General features: G+C 39.5%; 1 protein-coding gene across 8 annotated transcripts in view; it reads left to right on the forward strand.

The window, feature by feature from the left end:
• LOC126284945 (DNA ligase 4-like) overlaps positions 1-23,290 on the forward strand; it is a 616,842-nt gene extending 593,552 nt beyond the window's left edge. For all 8 annotated transcript variants that reach the window (XM_049984217.1, XM_049984218.1, XM_049984213.1 and 5 more), the window contains one exon: positions 23,071-23,290. In XM_049984217.1, the coding sequence (XP_049840174.1) occupies positions 23,071-23,200 (130 nt within the window). In that variant the 3' untranslated portion in view covers positions 23,201-23,290. The remainder of the gene's footprint in view (positions 1-23,070) is intronic.
• Positions 23,291-23,750: the final 460 nt, after the last annotated feature.

The following is a 23,750-nucleotide window of genomic DNA, read 5'->3' on the forward strand; positions in this document are numbered from 1 at the left end:
GTGTCTTTGTACCATGAGGTACAGGAGACTCAGTATTTTGTTTTTATCAGTTTTCTTTCCAAAGTTTATCTGCTAATGAATTGTGTTGATGCTGTTTTGTAGCAATGCTATCTTGGTTTATCTTTTATTTATTAGACAGATTATACACTGAAAAGCCAAAGAAACTGGTACACTTGCCTATACTAATGTCTGAAGTAGTGCTGTCCATAAATCCATAACAGGTTGAGGGTGTGGAGATATCTTTTGAACAGCACGTCACAAGGCATCCCAGATATGCTCAATAATGTTCGTGTCTGGGGAGTCTGGTGGCCAGTGGATGTGTTTAAACTCAGAAGAGTGTTCCTGGAACCACTCTGTAGCAATTCTGGATGTGTGGAGTGTCGCATTGTCCCGCTGGAATTGCCCAGGTCCAATGGAATGCACAATGGACATGAATGGATGCAGGTGATCAGACAAGATGCTTACTTGCATATCACCTGTCAGAGTTGTATCTAAATGTATCAGGGGTCCCATATCACTCCAACTGCACACACCTCACACCATTATAGAGCCTCCACCAACTTGAACAGTCCCCTGCTGACGTGCAGAGTCCATGGATTCATGAGGTTGTCTCCATACCCATCTACGTCCATCCACTTAATACAATTTGAAACAAGACTCGTCCGACCAGGCAACGTATTTCCAGTCATCAACAGTCTGATGTCAGTGTTGACAGCCCTAGGCAAGGCATAAATCTTTGTGTCATGTAGACATCAAGCTTACATGAGAGGGCTTCCAGCTCCAAAAGCCCACATTGGTTATGTTTCGTTGAATGATTTGCACGCTGACACTTGTTGATGGCACAGCATTGAAACATGCAGCAGTTTGCAAAAGAGTTATAGTTGTGTCACATTGAACGATTCTCTTCAGTTGTTGTTGGCCCCAGTCTTGTAGGATAATTTTCCGACTGCAGTGATGTCAGAAATTTGAAGTTTTACTGGGTTCCTGATATGCACAGTACACTCGTGAAGTGAAGAAAAGCTAAAATGTACAATAGTTGCTCCTTTCTCATACTGGTTGTTCTCATTAAGCAAACTGTTTCATGAGGCAGTTATACAATTTTGCAGAAACACCCTGATGATACTAGCTAGAAAATTTTGAACAAAACATCCATAGTGAATGCATAAAAAACTTTGACAATGACTGTCTTACAATTCCCTGTAACTTCTGCTTGTGGGGTATTAGACAAGTAACATTTCATGACTGGAGCCTTAACCATTTCAACTCCTGTAATGTCATTTAGTACACAAAAACAATGACTTCATTTAACTGCAATTATCTTGTTTTCAGGAAGCACATACATACAGGTAAAACTAATGAAGTATATTTACCCACAGATAGGCCTTCAAATATCCTAAAAAGATGAAAAGTCTTATTACTCTGGGTCAGGATTATAATGTAATTTTGGTTCAAATGTTCATCTTGATTAGGGAGTTTGGTAGACTGTCATCTTAATATTATTGTGATACACTTATTTCCTTGAGCTGTAGTCCTGCACTGTTGATTCATATGCTATATTTAAAGTTTTAAGTGCTGCATCAACTGGGATTTGTAAATGTATATATCATTGTTGATAATATCATTAATTACTATTTTATGTGCCAGTTCAGTGTCTACTAGAAAATAATAATTGTTGAGTGACAAAATAGCTTCTCCAAAACCACTGGAGCAATCTACGGTTGTTATTGCTGTCCATCAAGTTGCTTCTACACCCTGGCATGATCAGAATTACCAAGACCTGAAGTTTAATGTAACAGATTGCACCTCAGGGTTAGAACTAAACTCTATCTTGATAATGCTTGTGGTATGTCAGTTATGGCTGTTTCTAGGGTATGCCTAAATATATACCAAGCATACTGTACTAGTTAAAGAAAATTAGATTAACAGTAGTAAACTTTCACAATGAGAAATGTCACAATTAATAAAATATAGTGAGCTATTATGCCCCTTGAAAATGTTTCTCGCAGATTGGGACAAAACATTGCGTTTTAATGTGAAATCCATTTGACTCTGACATAAGAGCTCAGAATATTTTGCTAACTGTAAAATAGCACTTAGAAATAATTTAAAGTTATCACTTCTCTCTATTAAGTTACACCTTGAGCCATGAGATTTCAGATTCATGACACCATTAGACCCAGAGCGTTATTAGCTCAGCTGAATGAAAAAAGGGAACCAGCTGTGGCCTGTTGGAGGATCTGTATTGACATACATGTGAAGTAATTAAGGAAGCCACTGTAAATCTAAATTGGGATGGCCTGATAAAGAATGCTGGCTCTCTGAGTAGCTAGACTGCTGTCTTAATAACTGGCATGAATAACATGTGCTTCAACTATTGAATGATAAATTCTCACAAAAGTATACGCAACTGAGACCAATAAATGGTAAAAACTCAAGTCCAGTTGTGTTATGCGCCAGTGATTCACTGATCTAATGGAAATCCATTCATAGTGAGAGTGAAAGTTAGTAACTGTTTAAATATTTGAAGACTCAGATTATGTATGGTACTGTATGATTATTACTGACAGTTTGTATTGTAGATTACTGTAGTAAAAATTTGAACACAGCGCATACTCTTGGCATGTGGAGCCCCAAGTTCGATCACAATGTTTGTTATTATTTCATTGTATATACACCTCGTTCATTGTACAACTTAAAACTGAAATATTTGTGCAGTGTGATATATTCACTTCAGAACATATACTTATTTGAGGTAGGTACAAATTTAACAGGTAGACTAGACTGACTAAATCACTGCTATTCATCAGTACCCCCATATGTCACCGGGAGACAGGAATGCCACAGACTTCAGTTCTCCTTTGCACTAAGCTATGACTGTGATAATTTTTGGTGACTATATTTGTTGTACTGTGAGGTGCTTGGCAGAGGATACTTTTCAATGTACCAGTTGTTAGGGCTTCTTTCTGTTCTAGTCACATATGGAGTTTCGGAAGAATGATTGCTTAAACACTTTTGTTCATGTTGTAATTAGTTTCATCTCATCTTTGCAATCCCAATGGGAACAATACATAGGTGGTTGTAGGATGTCTGTAGATTCATCACTTAAAGTTAGCTCTTGAAACTTCATAAGTAGCCTTTCTTGGGATAGTTTGTCTATCTTCAAGCATTTAGCAGTTACATTTCTTCTGTATCTCTGTGACATTGTCTCTTGAGTTGTACAAACCTGTGACCATTCATGTTGCTGTGCATTGTATATGTTCAATATTCTCTATTAGTTCTGTTTGGTATGGCTCTGGCACATCTGAACTGTATTGGAGGATGGCACACACATTTGAATTTCCCTATTAGTCTCTTAATGAACTGAAATCTGTCATCTGCTTTACCTGCAACTGAACTTACGTGATTATTTTATTTCATATCCCTAAAAATTATTACACCATGTGCCATCTTCCTAGATGTTGACATCCTCCTCTCTGATGGCTCCATCTGTACCTCTGTCCACATTAAACCAACCAACCAATCACCAACAGTACCTGCGACCAACCAATCACCAACAGTACCTGCAGTTCGACAGTTGTCAACTCTTCCACACCAAAACATCCCTACCATACAGCCTGGCCACCCAAAGATGTCACATCTGCAGTGACATGAACTCCATTGGCCAGTATGCTAAGGGTCTTACCAAGGCCTTCGCAGACAGGCACTATCACCCAGATCTAGTCCACAAACAGATCTCCTGTGCCATTTCTCCTCACAATCCAATCTCCCACTACACATATGAACCAGTCACAAAGGACTGCCCCCTTCATCACCAATTACCCTCCCAGGCTGGAACAATTGAACCACATCCTTCGCCAGTGTTTTGATTACCAGTCATCATGCCCTGAAACGAAGGACATCTACCCGATATCCTTCCCAACCATCCTAAAATGGTGTTCCATCACCTACGAAACCTCCACAACATCCTAGTCCATCCCTATGGCACGCCCAATCCTAACCTCATGCCACAAGGATCATATCCCCGTGGAAGACCCTTGTGCTTGAACTGCCCAATCCTCCCACCAAGCACTTCCTATTCCAGTCTTGTCACAGGTTTAACCTACCCCATAAGGGGCCAGGCCACCTGTGAAAGCAACCCCAGCTCTGCTGCAATCATTGCACAGATTTTTATAGTGGTATGACTACCAACCAGCTGTCCACCATGATGAACAGCCACTGCCTAACTGTGGCCAAAAACAACATAGACCACCCCTGGCACAATGTGCAGCTGAAGATAACATGCTGGATTTCAGTGGGCAGTTCACTGCCTGAACTATCTGGATCCTCCCCTCCACCACCAGCTTTTCTGAAGTAAGCAGATGAGATTTATCTTCACAACACATTCTCTGTTCCCATAATTATCTGAGCCTCAGCCTACAGTAACATAGTGTCCCTATACTCTCCATCCATCGGTTTGTTACCCCTCTGTCCTATCACATCCTGCCCAATCTCATCTCCCAGCCTCTGTTTGCCACCCTCTGCCAATGCACCCACCCATCATTGCCCACTCCTCTCCTTTTCACTTTATTTTCCCTACCCCACAACCTCCTGATGCTGCACCTGCTGGCATTCTAGTCCCTGCACACTCTGCCAGACAATGCCCCCCCACCCCCCCCCCACCCCACCCCCCTACCCGTACACTGCTGTCTCTTGCCCTTCCCCAACCCCTCCGGATTGCTGCTTCTATCCCATGTGATAGTTGTAGTCTCAGCTGAGCTACTGGAGTTGTCAGTAATGTGTGCATGAGGTGTGCTTGCCTATGTGAATGAGTGCTGTACATTCTCTTTCTTTTTCTGGTGAAGGCTGTATCTGAAAGCTCTTTTCCTACATTGTTGAATTATTACACCCAGGTATGAGTTGACCAATTCAAATTTTGAGTTTGATATTATAGTCATAGAAGACTACAAGTTTTTTGTTTTTGTAAACTGCAGAAATTTAAATTTTTGAACATTTGAAATAAGTTGTCAATTTTAGTACCACTTTGAAACTTTACCACCATTTGACTTTATATATGTGCAGCTTAGGGGAAGTGGCAACAAAACGACTATTCACGTTGGTGTGTAGAATATATGAGTCTGGCGACATACCACCTGACTTTCGGAAAAGCATCATCCACACAATTCCGAAGACGGCAAGAGCTGACAAGTGCGAGAATTATCGCACAATCAGCTTAACAGCTCATGCATCGAAGCTGCTTACAAGAATAATACACAGAAGAATGGAAAAGAAAATTGAGAATGTGCTAGGTGACGATCAGTTTGGCTTTAGGAAAAGTAAAGGCACGAGAGAGGCAATTCTGACATTACGGCTAATAATGGAAGCAAGGCTAAAGAAAAATCAAGACACGTTCATAGGATTTGTCGACCTGGAAAAAGTGTTCGACAATATAAAATGGTGCAAGCTGTTCAAGATTCTGAAAGAAGTAGGGGTAAGCTATAGGGAGAGACAGGTCATATACAATATGTACAACAACCAAGAGGGAATAATAAGAGTGGACAATCAAGAACGAAGTGCTCGTATTAAGAAGGGTGTAAGACAAGGCTGTAGCCTTTCGCCCCTACTCTTCAATCTGTACATCGAGGAAGCAATGATGGAAATAAAAGAAAGGTTCAGGAGTGGAATTAAAATACAAGGTGAAAGGATATCAATGATACGATTCGCTGATGACATTGCTATCCTGAGTGAAAGTGAAGAAGAATTAAATGATCTGCTGAACAGAATGAACAGTCTAATGAGTACACAGTATGGTTTGAGAGTAAATCGGAGAAAGGCGAAGGTAATGAGAAGTAGTAGAAATGAGAACAGCGAGAAACTTAACATCAGGATTGAGGGTCACGAAGTCAATGAAGTTAAGGAATTCTGCTACCTAGGCAGTAAAATAACCAATGATGGAAGAAGCAAGGAGGACATCAAAAGCAGACTCGCTATGGCAAAAAAGGCATTTCTGGCCAAGAGAAGTCTACTAATATCAAATACCGGCCTTAATTTGAGGAAAAATTTCTGAGGATGTACGTCTGGAGTACAGCATTGTATGGTAGTGAAACATGGAAGCATTTGAGATGTGGAGCTATAGACGAATGTTGAAAATTAGGTGGACTGATAAGGTAAGGAATGAGGGGGTTCTACGCAGAATCGGAGAGGAAAGGAATATGTGGAAAACACTGATAAGGAGAAGGGACAGGGTGATAGGACATATGCTAAGACATGAGGGAATGACTTCCATGGTACTAGAGGGAGCTGTAGAGGGCAAAAACTGTAGAGGAAGACAGAGATTCGAATACGTCAAGCAAATAATTGAGGACGTAGGTTGCAAGTGCTACTCTGAGATGAAGAGGTTAGCACAGGAAAGGAATTCATGACGGGCCGCATCAAACCAGTCAGTAGACTGATGACAAAAAAAAAAAAAAAAAAAAAAAAAAGCACAGCTTTTTACAGACAATACATCTTTATACATAAATGCATCATCTGTGAAAAATATGAAGTTGCTATTATTATTGTCTGCAAGATCATTAATATACGACATAAACCACAAGGGTCCCAACACTTTTCCCTGGGACAAACCTCAGGTTAGTTGTACATCTGTCAATCTGTCACTGGCTCTCCATCCAAAATAACACACTGTGTGCTCCGTATCAATGAATCCTCAATCCAATGAGAAATTTTGCTAGATACCCCATAGAATCTTACTTTTAATAATAATCATAGTTGTGGAACTCAAACTAATGCTTTTTTGAAGTCAAGAAATTCTACCGTATCTTGATCCATGGTTCTCAGAATATCGGGTGGGAAACTGCATGTTGGCTTTTACATGCTGAAGGTTTTTTGGATCCAGAAAGGTTGACTTTCGTGTCATCGTGTGCATACTTGGTAAATGTAGGGCAGAGCATTCACTTCTGCCTAGCAGTTCACTGCCATTGATCTCTTGCTTTGCTCTCCATCCCAATCTGGATTCACCTGTGAGATGGGGTGGAACCCAAAAGAAAACCATTGTGATGGGTACTCGCTGGAGCCAACTGGACACTTTATAGCCAGTTGGCCCAGTTCAAACATTGTGCGAATGTTGATGTGTGGGTGGATCATATTACCAAAATGATGCCCCATGCTACTGCAGCATCTATTCCAGTCCATAGGCAACAGAAGTGGCAACATGCCCCTTGGTGGAGTGCCGAAAGCCCCTCTGCAATCAGAATCTGCGTAGGTTCAAGTGTCAGCCAAGTGCAGAGAATCTTGCAGCCTTTCGGGTGGTGAGGGCAAACTGCCGCTGAATTATTTGAGTGAGCAAGAAGAGGTCATGGCAACAGTTCCTGAACACCATTAATCATTCCACCAAAAGTTCCCTTGTGTGAGAGACCACCAGGAGAATTTCTGAGAGAGGAATCAGGTGCCCCATGGCTGCTGTAATGGGGAACAGCACTCGCCAAACCAATCCACAAGACATTTCCCAGGCTATGGTGGCATATTTTGCCACAGTTACTACAGCAGCCAGTCGGGATCCAGGTTTTCAACACCATAGAGAGGTTGCTGAGAGGTGTAGTTTGGACTTCCGGTCCACCTCTGATGAAGATTACAACTGCCAATTTTCCATGTGGGAGTTGGATTCTGCATTGTCTGCAGCTCATGACACAGCCTCTAGTCATGACAGAATCCATTACAATACGCTGTGGCACCTCACAAGGTGAAAGATATCCTCCTCACACTTTTTAATGGCATTTTAGTGTCAGGTCACTTTCTCGACTTTTGGCATGAGGCAATTTTATTTCCTCTTTTAAAACCTGGGAAAGACCGTACATACGCAGGTAGTTACTGTAGTGTTGCCCTCACTAGCTGCATGGGGAAGACCTTGGATCATATGGTGAACCACCGCCTTGTCTGGATCTTAGAATCTAAGCAAATCCTTAGTTGCTGTCATTGTGGGATCAGGAGGTATCGCTCGTAATCTTGCCGTCCTGGAGCGGCTATACAACATGCTTTCCTATGCCAGCATCACCTTTTAGGAATATTTTTTAACATGAAGGCGGCCTACAATGCTATTTAACCTGGAGTAGATCCACAAATGGGGTTTTCGTGGTTGTCTTCCATGCTTATTCAGTCCTTTCGTTCGCCACAATATTTTAGACATCAAGTCAGTGATGTCCTGTCTGATCACTCTGAGCAAAAAAATGGTGACCCCCAAGGTAGCACTTTAAGTGTGACTGTCTTTGCCATAGTTATTAATAGCATTAAGTCCACAGTGAAAATTTTTGTCCAGTGTTCTTTGTTTGTGGATGACTTCTCTGTTTTGCCCTCCTTCAAGCCTCAAAAATGACAACATGTCATTTGCAAATAACTGTGTGTTGTTTGGATGAATGGGCACAGAAGTGTGGTTTTAAGTTTTCAACAAGAAGTCTGTGTGTGTTCTTTTTAACCATTCTCATTCCATTTTAAATTTTCCTAGTTGAGGATGAGGGACTCTATCCTTACTTTTAAAGACACAGTGAGGTTTCTGGGCCTCATATTTGACTCTAAGCTTACATGGTTACCACATCTTAAGGACTTGAAAAAACGATCACTTAAGGCTTTAAGTATTTTTAAATGTCTTACCACAGTACATGGAGAGCAGACAAGACTTGTCTGCTGTGGTTTTACAGGCCATTTATGCAATCTCGGCTCAATTACGAGTGCACGGTGTCTGGCGATGGCTACTTACTGTGTGCCAGGCATATAAAACACTGTCCACACCATACACACCACTTACCATACTGTTGCTCAGCCTCTACTGGATCTCAGCCTCCGCTGGAAAGGCTTTTTCGTAACAGGCAACAGGCAACGAGGCCCTATGGGATTTGTGTGCAGGATTGCCTTCTAGAGATGGGTGTGGCCAGTCTTCATGTTATACATCAGAGTTGGAGCAGATTTCCACCTTGGCTTCTCTGGGGGCCCTGACTTTATACTTGACAAATTTTAGGAAAGATTGTATGTCAGATTTTACATTCCAATCTCTGTTTTTTAACATTTTAGTAGTGTACACTGATGACTCCAAGCAAGGGAATTCCCTTGGCTGCTCTGTTGTGTTCTGCAATCATGTTACCAGGATTCGCCTTCTTGATGAGTATACCATTTTCTCAGCAGAGCTCCATGCGATCATAAAGGTACTGGAGCAGATGCGTAGTATTCAGGGCAAATGGTTTCTCATTTGTTCTGATTTCCTTAGTGGTTTACAATCATTACAGAACCTGTACCCAGCTGAGGAGTCGGTCTGGCTGATACATGACCAACTGTACTTTCTCCAACAGCAGGGTAAGCAGGTGTCATTCTGCTGGGTGCCAGGTCATATAGGGATATGGAGAAATGGACAGGCTGATCGACTGTGAAGGAGGCCTGCAGAGGACAGGATGTGGCACAGTGTCCTATTGCCTTGCAGGCTCTCATTTCTGCTCTACACAGGAGCACTTCTGTGATGAGGAATGGGTGGCAGAGACAGCCAATAAGCGTCGGTTGGTGAAGTCAACAATTTGGCCATTGCTTTCCTCCTGCCAGTTGCTCAGACAGGATGAAGTGACCTTCACACATCTTAGAATTGGACACTGCCCTCTCACACTTAGCATTTTACTGTGGTGTAAGGATCCCCCGTTTTCTGATGCTTGTGGTGTGCACATCTCTGTCCGCCATATTTGAACAGAATGCGTTTTATATCATGACGCAAGGGCAGAAGCAAATATTGGTTGTGATTTGCCCTCTATTTTAGCTGATGATGAGATGAGTGTGATTAAGGTTTTAAAATTTTGTTATGTGTCTAGACCAGGGGTCTCAAACCGGCCCGCGTTATCTGGCCTGACATCCCCGGTATCTGACCCGCCAAATATTTGAGGTGGTACCTATACTGCCAACAATTGAGTTTTGAGGCCTATCTCGACCAATACACCGCGACATTGGGTCTGCTACTCGCTACAAGACTACATAACTAAACTTATTGTTGCACTGCTTGAAATAACAATGGGTTGACATACTCTACCTCTGTTACCTCTTGCAGTAATAGTGTTGCTAACAATGATTTTGAGATTTCGTTAACTTTGCAGGATGCTTTTGTGAAGAATGTGCAGTGACATACTTTTTTTGTCAGTGAAATTCGCCAGAATAAAATACGCCAGAATTTTGGTCAGGTACGTCCACCAATCAAAACTATGTAATTAAATAAAAATCATAGTTCGTTTCAGTGCTATTCCCACAACCTTAGAATTTTGCGATTTCATCTTTCTTTTAGCCTTACATTACGGTGATCATGGAGTGCTAGGGTGCTTTAATCCCACTAGGTAGATCTTGGCCCTTATGACTTCGTGGAGGAGTCAATGTGGCCCGCGGACTAAAAAGTTTGGAGGCCCCTGGTCTAGACTCTGTCCTAAACTTTTAGGCTGGAGGTTTTATTGTGTTGCAGAGAGGCTGGCTTCTCCTTTTTTTTATTCTTGTGGTCAATCAGCCACGTCCATTTGCTGTACTATATTAGCTCCTTACATACATACATACATTAATCCTTGTTCCAAAGATCATGAATACGACATTTCGTAATAATGTGAATATCATCCTTTCTTCTAATGTTGTAGCTATGCACTTTGATGTTATTTTTGAATTGAGATGGGTTATTAATGACAAATTTCGTAAGTAAATATATGTATTGCGAAGGTATTGTGAATATCCCGAGTTCCTTAAATGTATGTATGCAAGGTGATCTTGGGTGGGCTCCAGCTATTATTCTGACTACACACTTTTGTGCAATGAATTCTTTCTTTCTTAATGACTAATTGCCCCAAAATATGATACCTTATGAAAGCAGTGAATGAAAATAGGCATAGTAGGCTAATTTACCTATATGTTTATCTCCAAAATTTGCAGTAACCCTAGTAGCATAAGTAGCTAATGCTAACCATTTCAGCAGATCATCGATGTGTTTCTTCCAATTCAATTTCTCATCAATGCACACACCTAGAAATTTTGAATATCCTGCCTTAGCAACAGACTTCCAATCATAGTCTATATTTATCAATGGTGTTATGCCATTTACTGTACAGAATTGTATAAAGGTTATAGCACTTTCTTCCTGTGTCATTAATGTTTTACTACTGACACAATACTCCATTCCATGTTTCTGTGTGGGTACAAACATAGTTTTCCGATTTTTGTTACCTGTGTTTCACATGCTGTTTTATCTTCTTGTTTTGTGTATTTTACTCACTTTCGTGTCAATCTGTTTTTGCGCGGGCGCTAAAGACCTTGCTGTTGTGCTCCCATACAGACATGTCCATGTAGGTTGGGATGAAGAAGCTCATTCTTCTTTAGATACCTCATAATGATTGAGCTTATAATATGCTCTAAGATTCTGCAACAGGTGGACATCAGTGAGATAGTCTGGTAGTTCTGTGGATTACTTCCCGCTACCCTTCTTGTGGACTTCTATGATCTGTGCTTCCTTGCATCTGCTGGGCACACTTTTTTGATTTAGGCATTTTTGGTATATTGCAGTAAAAGAAGGGGCTAACTTAGCCACAGGTTCAGTACAGAATTTGATATAAATTCAGTTGGGCCTGGAGCTTTGTTCAATTTAGAATTGACAGCTTTTCCTTAAAGCCACTGAAATTAATGTGTGCTTCGCTTATCATTGCAGGAGTACAAGAATTAAATTGAGGTAGTACTCCTGGATTTTTGTTTCTAAAGGAACATTTGGAAGTGGACGTCATCATTTCTGCTTTTGCTTTGCTACCTTTAATTTCAGTTCAAGGAACGTTTTGACACGACCATTGATGCCACTAACGTCATTTACATCTGAACATAATTTCTTTGGGTCTTGTGAGAGATATTTTTATAAGATTCTGCTATAGTAGTCACTGAAGGCTTCATGCATTGCCTTCTCTCCAGACTAATGTGTTTCATTGAGCACCTTGCTATAAGTAGCTCCATACTTTGTCTAGCACCTATTATGCAGTTCAAGTTTTCATCACAGTTTCCTTAGAGTGACTGTATATCATGTGTGGGCAGGGGGGTGATGTTTCCCTCACTCATGTACATGTGCATAGTGAACTATTCTTTTAAATTTGGGCCACAGTTCTTCAACATGTGCCTGTCCAGTGTGAAATGTTTCAAGCTCCTCAATGAGCTACTGTTTCATTATCTAGTTTGCTAACACACAAATCTTTCTACTTTGGTTGCTTTCTCTACTGTGGCAATCTGTGTTGCTACAGCTGCGTTAGGGTCACTGATATTAGTTTCAATGTGGACTCCTTACAGAGATCAGGTCTGTTTGTTTCCATTACATCCAAATTACTTCCTTCAAGTATGGGCTTTTGAACTACTTATTCCAGGTAGTTTTTTGAGAAGGCATTTAGTAATTTCTTGTCATACCTACCACTTTCAAAACAGTAATCATCACAACTGATTGATGATTAAAGTTTTCTCTCATGATTACAGTATAATTGGACAACTTGTGAACTATATATTTTGGTTACATATGTGTGGGTTTGGTTGTTGACAGAACAATTCTACAACAAGTTTATGCCCAACTTTGATGATGCTGAGTCTTGCTGAAACAGACTCACACGCAGTTTCAAGTTCTATCTTGGCAGATACGAGTTTCTTACATTTTATTAATATTATTTTGAGCTTTTCCTCATTACAGAGGCTTATCTCCAACATAATAATTTACTTGAAAATTACAATACAAACAATAACCGTTCTTAAACTACATTCTCAAAATATTTCTCCAGGTGTTTCGATCTTATGTGTCTTCTTCCTCTGTGCCCATTCTCCTCATTGTGTGCTGTACATTTTGGATCCAGGTGGTCATAGGGCGTCCTCTTCTTCTTCTCTCCTCCAGTTCCCACTCCAGTATCAATTTTGGTATTCTGGTTTTCTCCATTCGTCGTACATGCCCGTACCACTGTAATTTCTTCCTATCCATTACGTCATATATTCTTTCTTTTATTTCCATTCTCCTTATTACTTCGGTGTTCCTTATCTTTTCTATCCTGGAGATTCTTGCTGATCTTCTCCAAAAGTCCATCTCTAGAGCTTGTAATTTTTTAATGTGCTTTATGTTAATTGTCCAGGTCTCCGTTCCATACAGAACCGCACTCTCTAATATGGATTTGTATATTAATTTTTTAGTTCTGCTCATTACATTCCTACTCCATAAGACTGAGCTAAGCATCCGAATGACCCAAGCATCCCAATGACCCTCCGTCCGCTACTAATTCTTTCATTGATTTCTGACTCTGATTTTCCCTCGATTTCTAAAATGGATCCCAAATAACAGAAAGTGTTTATCTTTTTGATTTTCTTTCCTTCAATGTATAGCTCATCTGAATCATTAGTCAAGTGTTCTGTGTTTTGGTAATTAATCTTCAAAACCCAAGTTTTGTATGCTACTGCTAGTTGATTGCACATATAGTTAGCATCCTCCCCATCTTGTGCTACGACTACTTGATCATCAGCAAATAATAAATGGTGTAGGTAAACTCTATCTCTTATTTCTAATCCCATACTATTACATTTACGAGACCATGTTCTAAGGCTAATATCTATATAGATTTTAAATAATGATAGTGACATGAGACAGCCATGTAAAAGGCCTTTGCTTGTTCTAAATTTCTGTGAAAGTTTATTACCAACTTTCACTTGGCAAATGTTATCTTTATACATCTGTTGTATTAGTTTAATCAAGGAAGGGATTATGTTTGCCATATGTAGTGCTCTCCAAAGTAATTTTCTTGGAACAGTGTCATACGCTTTTTCTAGATCTATGAAAATTAATCCTATATTTTTTTATTTTTTCCTATGTTTCTCCAAAATCTGTCATAATGTGAAAATATGGTCTACACATGATCTCCCAGCTGTGAATCCACATTGTTCTTCTTGGGTTCTACAATTTTTTTCCAGTTTGTTTTTAATTACTTTCACAAAAATTCTCATTAATGTGTTTGTAACACAAATTCCTCGATAGTTTGAACAAATTTTGCGATCCCCTTTCTTAAATATTGCATTAATGTAACCTAGCTTCATCTCATTGGGCATTGACTCTCCATGTATCATTTTATTGAAGAGCTGTGTTATCAGTTTCACAATTTTGTCACCACCATATTTCAGACACTCCATATTGATATTGCCTGGTCCCGGTGATTTACCATTCTTTCCTGTTCTCAACGCCTGAAGTACTTCACTTTCTAAAATCTGGATCTCATCATCTTCATGTCCTTTATCTTCCCCTGTTCCTTCTTCTAGATATTCTTCTCTGTCCTCATTTAATAATTTTCGGAAATACTCTTCCCATTCCTTTTGTGTTATCAGTTGGAGATTAGTTTTGCTTTTTGTATCCTGTCGAAGCCCTTTAAATACTGACCATGCTTCTTTTACTCTCCCAAATCCTAATTTGCTATTCACCTTGGCACATGTTCTTTCCTATGCTTCATTTTTTGCCATCCTTATTTTTTTCATCACTTCATTCTTCTTTGCCTTGTATATTGATCTTGTTTCTTCTGATTTATCATTCAACCACTGAAGGAACGCATTTCGTTTTTCTCTAACGAGGACCTCTAGTTCCTCTGACCACCACTCTGCTGCACGGTCGTGGTTGCTATCTTTTTTACGCAACACCTCTGTTGCTTTGATTTTCACATTAGCTTTTATATAGTCATATATTTCCTCTGTACTTCCTTCAAATGATTCAACCAGTTTCCTTTCCATGCTGGCCGCAAAGAGTGTTCTGATACTATCGCCTTGTAGGCTGTCAATATTAAAAGGCAAATTTTCATCTTTCTCAGTCTGGTTCATTTTATTTATGTTACTTGTACCACTCCTTGCATTCTTCCATGGCCAGAAAGACTTCATTTTAACTAGATAGTGGTCTGATCCATACTGGGCTCCTCTATAAGATCTGACGTCTACTGCTTTGAAACTACTTGTTTGCCTAATGATAATATAATCTATTATAGAATGAAGTTCTTTGGTGTTCTTTTTGCCAAGTATATTTATGAATGTCCTTATGATTGAAAAATATGTTGGTAATTTTTAGATCAAATTGTTCACAAATTGCAATCAATCGTTCCCCATTGTCATTATATTCGTCCTCTCCATGTTTTCCTACTATTCTACAAGATTCTGTAATTCCTACCCGTCCATTCTGATCTCCCATGATAATCAGTTCCTTTCTTCTTGGGATTTTTTCAGTAGTCTCCCTGAGGGTGTCCCAAAATGTATCCTTCTCCTTATCTTCTGTGTCGTTTGTGGGTGCATATACACCAATAATCACAACTTCCCTAGCAAATAATGTCATTTCAACGGTTATAATACGTTGATTGATGAATGTCCAATTTGTGAGTCTTTCTTTCCATGATTTCTTTATCATAATGGAGACTCCTGCTTTGGCTCTTACTGCTTTTGATACCCCACTCCAGATATGTACATAATTATCCAGTTCTTCTTCTCCTTGGCCTTTCTTCTTTGTTTCAGAGAGTACGACCACATCCATGTTGAACATGTCAAGTTCTGCAGGTAGTAAATTTATTTTAGTGGAAATACCTTGCACATTCCAGCATCCAAACATAATTTTCCGCTTCTCATCCCCAGTTCGTCGTCCAAAGTTCCAATTTTTCCTAGGTATATTATTAGGTTTTTTAGCATTTTTATGTTTTTATGTGAGTGAGCAGCTGGCCCACTGCACAACCCCCAACCCGGAAGACCAGGCAGTAGTTGCTAGTTTTGGTCCACCCCGGGTATTTTATTTCCCCGGTACCCACCATATCTGGTGAGCATTCCCCTATCCGCCCCCTGGGGAGGTGCCCAATGGGAGACCAGCAAACTCCACATGGGAGTTTCTTACCTACTGCAACAAATAAACCACCTGCCTTTCTCATTAGCTTATTCTTTTCATTTATGCTTCAGTTTTCCCCAAAACTCTCACTGCCTCAATTTTGAGTTTTAACTAGCTTTCTGTATTAAGTATAATTTGTACTCCACTGCTGTTTAAGAGTGCTTCAAACTCTGGCACTTTCCTATGAAAGCTTTGACAGTTAACCACTAGGATTTTAAGGCTCTCTCCAATAGAACTGTTGTTATTTGGATGTACTCACCTAAGATAAAATCTGTTTGTTGGTCCCACATCCAATCAGCTGTGAAACTACCTCTGATGTATAGTGCACAACTGACCCATTTAGGGGGATTCTTACAGTTCTCAATCCTATGGTGCAATTCTAGGAAGTTGTAGCCCAGTTTGTCACAGAATCTTTGAAGTATCTGGGTTAATCCTTTCATTTAACACAGAACCAGGGAACTACAGATAGCTTTCTTGACAACGCCAAAAGTTGTGAGTTTTGTTGAAACTCCATCAGCAAGGCTGGTCTTCTTATCCTGTTCTGCCAGTGAAAAGATCAAAGTATGACCTTGGAGCCCAGAATACAGGCATCACTTGTTTCACTGTGTGGCACAGTCTGCTGTTTGTTGCACTCTCTTACCTCAATGGCTATTAGGACAGCCTGTTCAGCAGGTCGAATGAGTAATTGTGATAGTTGTGTATGTTTACCATGTAAAATAATATTCCCCTCAGGGACTCAGCATTATTTTGCTGAATACTGGCTTGGCGACACTGGGGTTCCTGTGCTGGGGACTGGTAAGCGTCCCCTGTCACCATAAGCAAATGGCATGCTTCAGCAACCACTGCACGACACAGCAGTGGAACTTTATGCATCACAGGGAATGGTGACTTCTTGGATTGTGTGGATGGTAAAAACCTCTCTGTCTCAAGGTGTGCTGCATGCTGATGAGAAGCATGGCTGTTTAGGTGTAACAGTCAGTAGTGGACAACCTCTGGGGTACCTGCCGGTCCTCAGTTGTATAAGGCTTGTCTAGGCATGCAGTGCTCTGTCTAGACTGACTTGTATTTCCCTTCCTGCTCATGGGACCCAAATGGATTGTTTGATAGTTTTCTTTCCTCCTCCCAGCAGAAAGGGTGGGCTGCTGGAAGTTATCAACATCCAATCAAGCAAAAGGGCTCAGGTAGCCCGTCCTGTAAGTTATAACAGATAACATGCTGGTTGTCACAATATGTTCGCCATAGTTAAAGGAAAGAAGGTAGCTTTGATAAAGGTTCACTGTTGCGTGGACAGAAAGGTTTAGAGGGCATAGCAAGAACTTTTATAAGCACTTACGAAATGGATCCTTTTGGTCCAAAAGTCTAGTTTCCAACAAGTGAAGAACCTCACGAAAGCTCAAAGTCTTGTGGAGTATTCAATTGAAACCAAACTGCACAAAAGCTTAAACTACAGTAAATGTGTTGTGACTTGTAGGGATCTAGTTTACATTCCCTGAGAATTACTGAAAGCTGAGTGGTCCCAGGAAGGCTTTGTGGATGTGTGAAACTTTGTGAAAAGGGTGGATGGCAGTACTGTCGTCAAACTCTTTTATTCTTACATTTTACAGCACCAGACTTCCAGAGCATGTCAAGACAGGTTTCCTTCATCTAAGCAAATGATCTTGTTTCCCAAACCCAGTACACTGTTTTAAATGCCAGCACTTTGGGCACACTATTCTTGGTGGTAAGGGAGAGGTCACTTGTGGCAAATGTGGTACAGCCACCCATGATGGAGCTGGTTGTTCCTCTTCTCTGAAGTGTTTCAGCTGCTCTGTCTGGAGTAGGGACTGTAGTATTTTCCTTGAAGAACAGAAGATTCAGGATATAAAAACAATAAAGTGCATTCCATATGGTGAAGTCAAAAAAGACATACAAGGCCATTTAGTCACCCATGTTCGCTGCTTCTTTTGCTTCTGTTCCCATAAAGTTGATGCCACTACACAAATGGAGGTTGCTAGTGTCAGCACTAGCACCTGCGTTTGTCATTGGATACTTGTGCTGCTGCAGTTTCTTTAAAGCCTACCCCTTCTCCCAGAACTTCCAAAAAAGGCTGTGGTTGCTGACATTTTGGAACTTCCTGCCTCTCCAAAGATCAAGTCTTGTTCTCTGTCCAGTGCTGCCACTACCACTTCTGTGGTTGTGACTCCACACTGCCTGAGCCACAAAAATCTTAGACAAATGCAAAGAATTGCAAACTGCAGAAAGTCAGGATGGAAGTGCTACCTCTGTGATAGATGGCCTTTGATCCCATTGAAAAGTTGGTTTTGATGTATGCTAAGTTCCCAGACAACGTGTCCATAAAGACATCTTTCACAGATTTGATAGCACTTGATGCATTGCTATCAAGTTTACAAAAGATTTTCTTTATTTTGGTGTAGTTGGTGCAGTAATATATAGCTGCATAAAGTCAATAAAGTATCATGTAAGAAGAGGCTGAGGGAGAAGGAGAAGTTAAGGTGTTTGTCAAGAAAATCAATTTGTCCACATCAAGGTAATTTGATCACACCTCTTTTGCAACTCTGCATAAAGTGTGCAAGGCATACACCATACTGGGGTCAAGAATCTGAAGCCCCTTAGCTGCTTTATCCAGGTATGAAGCACCACCTGTCACTAGCAGCAAAATGTTACCTCTGTTCACACCACCTGCCCACAGTTGCTTCGTAGAGTTGTCAAACAAAATGGCAGTTATTGAGTGGTTTGTTCTCTCAGGAGTTTCACACATCAGGATGAATGTTTCTCCAAGCCTGTCAACTTTTAGAACACCAATAACAACATTTTCAACATAAACGACCGCCACATTAATAGTTTCATCTGTGGGCACTCAAAACATTTCGTCAGCAACTCTAATTCATATTTTGTTGAGTGTCTCCTTGTAGTACACCAGTAGGTAATTCTTTTTCAAAGTAGATTCAACTGGAACTGGATGTGTTGTGTTTCTCCAATAGCTGTCTGAATTGTGGATTTTTCAGCTTCTCCAGAGGAATGCTGCAAGCCATCATCATCTCACACAAGTCCTTGCAGAATTATTGCACAATTGAAGATTGACCTGTCTGCTCAAATAATAGTGTTTGTCTGCTGTCATTTTCAGTTTTTCTCTCCTCACAGCTTCTGTATTTTGCGGGGCTGCAGTGTTGTTACACAGTAGAGTGCTTTTCTGAACTAATTTTTGTCGCATAGTTTCAAAATAATAATATCCTGTCAGTGGTGAAGAACTGCTCACCAAAACAATGAACAAAACCTTTCAACTTCATGCTTTGGAGCACTTTAATTTCATCATATTGAACCAGACTGAGTTTATATTCAAACTGAATAGTGTGCCCACTTGTGTGATGTTTATTAAGTCAGAAGCTGCCTTTGTTGGCTTCAAGAGCATTTTGTTGACCCCGTGCAACAATGTCTCACGTCAGCAAACCAACTAGGGTGCTATGCTACTTGTCTACCATAGTCTGGATAAACAAAGATTTGTATTAATTGTTGTCTTTATTTGTGACACTATCACCTGAAACATTTTTGTGTTTTTATTTTTGTTTCCTTAAAAAATGACAAATATATGCATTTCTGCTGAAACACGACCCATATGCAAAAAGTTGGCCAAAATATGACCTATTGCTAAAAAAAGGTGTAATTATGCCTTTACAAGCACAATAAAACTACATTCTTCTACACTACAGTACCTGGATTGTGCATAAATTGTAAAATTCAGCCTTAATTTCAGGAAAAAATATGACTTGTCATTAAAATGGAGGCCATAGTGATGGCTATGACAAAGAAAGACAAATGATCAGAAGGATAATCTGTCAGTCATGTTTTGTATTAGACTCATCTGAATATTCAAGATGTGCACACCAAAGTGCAAGAATGGCTGCTCAGTCGCCATCATGTCACACTGCATATGCAGTGAAATGGGTACTGAAGAAAAAGTGATTGTAATTTTGTTGAACTAGGAACTGATTTGTGTTAAACTCAAGATATCCATTATCATGACATGACTTTCCTGAGAAGAACATATAGTATCAACCTTAAAAACCAGGAGCAGATTTTTAAAGGGTTGATTGGCTATGTTTGTACAAAGAAGAGTAAATTTCCTACCATTTTTGAAAGGAGTTTGGACATCTGTGAACTCAGTTATCAGTCTCTTGAAACACAAGAATATCTCACCTACTGACTTCTAGGTTCAGTCAAGAATTATTTTTCTGGAATATGCGGTCTACAACAATCTCACAGTGTTCAAAGTAAAAACCATATGTGCCTTATAAACATGAATGGTTTGTCTGTTGGTTTTATAGTTGATTAGGACTGGTGTCAATTAATAGCTTCTACTCTTATCGAAGATTTAACAGTGGCAGAAAACTGAGCCCCAAATAACATGCTTTTCCTTAATTAATAAGGATTGAATCTGCCCCAATGTGACAAAATAGTTTGTATAAATGGGTGTCTGCACAAATAATGTATTCAGGATTGGAGGTGGATGCAAAAATCTAAAATTACCATATTTTTAAATAAATGAGTGTGTCAGTTTCAAGACATTTCATGCCACAAGCACCAATTTTAGTGGTTGTCCCAGAAACTTTATTGTATCCCAGACAATTGATGGTTATCCATTCAATTTTTTTTTATAATTTTTAACATTTTTATGCAGCAACAGCAACTGATATTGTTTATATAAGAATATACAGCCTACAGTTGCAGGTTAACTTTATCGTTTACCTAGGTTTCAACGTTAGTAATAACATCTTCTTCAGAACAGAAAATATTATTTAAATGTTTGCCTAAGAAAAGCTATGTCCTAAGTCAACTTTATAAAACTTGATGCATAACCATAAAGTTTTGTCACTTCTATTAAACAAGCTGTGGCAAATTCACTTTAAGCCCATTGTATCTGAAGAAGACGTTATTACTAGTGTTGAAACCTAGGTAAATGATAAAGTTAACCTGCAACTGTAGGCTGTATATTCTTATATATACATTCTATTTTTGTTATAGGTAGATTATTTTAATAATTTAAAGGTAAGCTTGATTTCATGGTTATCTCCAAAATACACCTTTTTGTATTATTAAAATGATTATGGATATGACACATCTTTGATGTTGGTCAGAGGCTTTCATCTGATATGAGTTTAGGTCAGTATGAAAATGCAGCTGTGCCAAAATAAATGGCATAATTTTCTGTGAACATTGTGGCAGCCAAACCATTTATACAGCTCCTTCCAAATAAGTGCTCAGCTGACCGAACTATCCAACTTCTGCAAATTTTTGAAGGTAGGAAATGAGGTACTGGTGGAAGCAAACCTATGAGGGCAGATCATGGGTACTGCCTGGGTAGCTTGGTCCGTACATAGCTTTTCCAGTGAAAAGTAAAGACCCCAGTCCAGTGCACAGTTTTAATTTGCCAGTAAGTTTCAGATTTGTGCACACGCCATAGCAGATTCAAACTTCATTCTGTAAGTTATACTGCAGTTGCTAAATCTATAGTATTGGCTAAACAAAAGATTATTGGAATCATGGGAAATCACTTCTAGAAGTATATAAGAATTCTGTTATGAATGAAAACTGTGTAATCCAAATTCCAGGTCAGGGGGTGGCAACAGGTCCCCACACCCTCTTCCTCCATTTACCTATTTTAACAGTTTTTTTGTTTCATTTCATAGGCTGCGGTAAGATGTGATATGACCATTAGCCTTAACTTTAATGTTACTAATTGTTAAATGAGGTCCATAAAGATGTATACTGGTGCACAAAACTGAAGAACATAAATAATGTTTGCATATTGTGTCACTGATAAGTAACATAGCTCAATGAAACTTGGACCATACATAGAAAGAACTGCTGCACTGTAGTAGAGAAGGTAACTGAAGGAAATACACAATGAGACAAACAGAAATGATATGTTTACTGAAAGATGACAATTACACTGAAGTCACCATGATTTATGAAGGTCCACTGGACATTACAAAAGGCAGGACATAGTTTTTAAAAAGGGGGTGTGATCATCACAGATGTCACTCCATGCTCCGCACTGTGCTCCCATGCTGACTACGAGGATGGTAAGGAGTTCTTGTGGAAGGGTGCCCCCTATCCTTCTGCAGTGCAGTTGTGAAAGCTGCTGGATGGTTCTTGGTATGTGTGAATGTTCTACAATACATTCCAATGTGTACCACACATGCAAGATGGGATTTAAGTCAGGATAATGAGCAAGCCAGTCCATTCACCAAATATACTCTCGTTCCAAGAGCTCCTCCACTTGCACAGTGTGATGCAGTCATCCACAAAAATTAAATCAGACTTGGAAGCACTACTGAAAAGATGCACATGGGGAAGGAGCACAATGTCACAATAATGTTAACTGGTAAGTTTTCTGTGTTCAAAGACTTGGATGTCAGTACACCCATACAACATTATACCTCCCCACACCTTAACATGTGGACTAGCAAAATGATCGTGTTTGACGATGTTCCAGGGTGTATTATGTTCCCACCTCTCACCATGAGAGATTACCAATTTTGCACACAATTTATGAAGCCAGAGTTGTGTGCTAAACTGTGGCTAATGTTCACTGTTGCTGCAGTGTCATTCAGTGTCCCTCAGCAGATTTCATTCTGACAGCTTCAACAGCTGCAGTGTTTTCTCCTAGTCACAATATGATATGCATGATCCAGATAAGAAGCATCAGCCATGAACATCACAACATTTCCAAGCTTCTATCTCGCTATATGCCTGACCATCCTGGATCTCTCTCTCTATACCTCTTTTGCAATGATTTTTAATATGTTTTATACCTTCACTGTGCAGAACTCAAATAACAGAATGCTGTTTGTCATTGGTGCTACCTTTACAGTGTTCCTACACTGTTCTTTTGTGCATTTGCGTGATACTGACTTCTAGCACACATGAAACACACTGTTCAGAATATACTTATCAACTTATAGGTTACTGTTGCCATTATTATTGTTTTTTTGTTAGTTTTTTGTATTCATTTGAATCATGCCCTCAGATAGATCTGAAATTTTAAACTTAAAGTGTTTTTTTCTTAGTGAGTTTTCACTATCGTCACACTGTTTCCCTTATTTGGTGGCTCCTTTATGATAACTGCATTTTTACCTGTCCTGTTTATCTATAAGTCAACTAGCACATTGATCAATCACTCACTTGGTAACTTGTTTCAGGTGTCACACAAGGCTTGAAGAGATCAAATTATTAAATAGAGAAAGAAGGAAAAAAATTCATATAGTTAATGAAAAATGGATTATAGACTGTGTGGACCAATGTCGTCAGATGGATGAAAGAAACTACTGATCATGTAGTGTGTGTGTGTGTTAAACAGAATTCATTAAATAAACTGTTACAGTCTTTGTGTGCCAGTTTATATTAAACAGTTAAAAATTACCATTTTTTCCATTTCTATCCATGCACTACATTGTTATCAGATTTCCTTATACCTTTTCAAGAGAAAGCAGGGGAGTGCACATGTTAGGAGAGCTGAGGAAAACCCTAGTAGAGAGATTGTGTGTGGCACTTTTTATAGAGGTTATAACAGCACTTACCTAATTCATGTTGAAATTCCAGAACTAAATCCATTTTATTTTTCTTTGCCATTACTGTAATGGATTTTGATTAAAACTATTAGAACTCTGTTTTTCATCACATGAGGTCAAATATTGTAAAGTCTCAATACCATTTGTAAATACCCATCTCTTGATTTCCAAACAAAATTAATATAATTAGTTCAAAAATTTTACATACTCAAATGCATCTTTCTGCTCATGGCCTAAGTCTTTCCATATTAAATTTTGTTCGAGCCAGTGTTAATTTTAAAACATTACTTAGTTATGTTGTTTTCTTTACA

The sequence above is a fragment of the Schistocerca gregaria genome, chromosome 8 (genome assembly GCF_023897955.1).
Source record: "Schistocerca gregaria isolate iqSchGreg1 chromosome 8, iqSchGreg1.2, whole genome shotgun sequence".
In the NCBI taxonomy this organism is placed as follows: domain Eukaryota; kingdom Metazoa; phylum Arthropoda; class Insecta; order Orthoptera; family Acrididae; genus Schistocerca; species Schistocerca gregaria.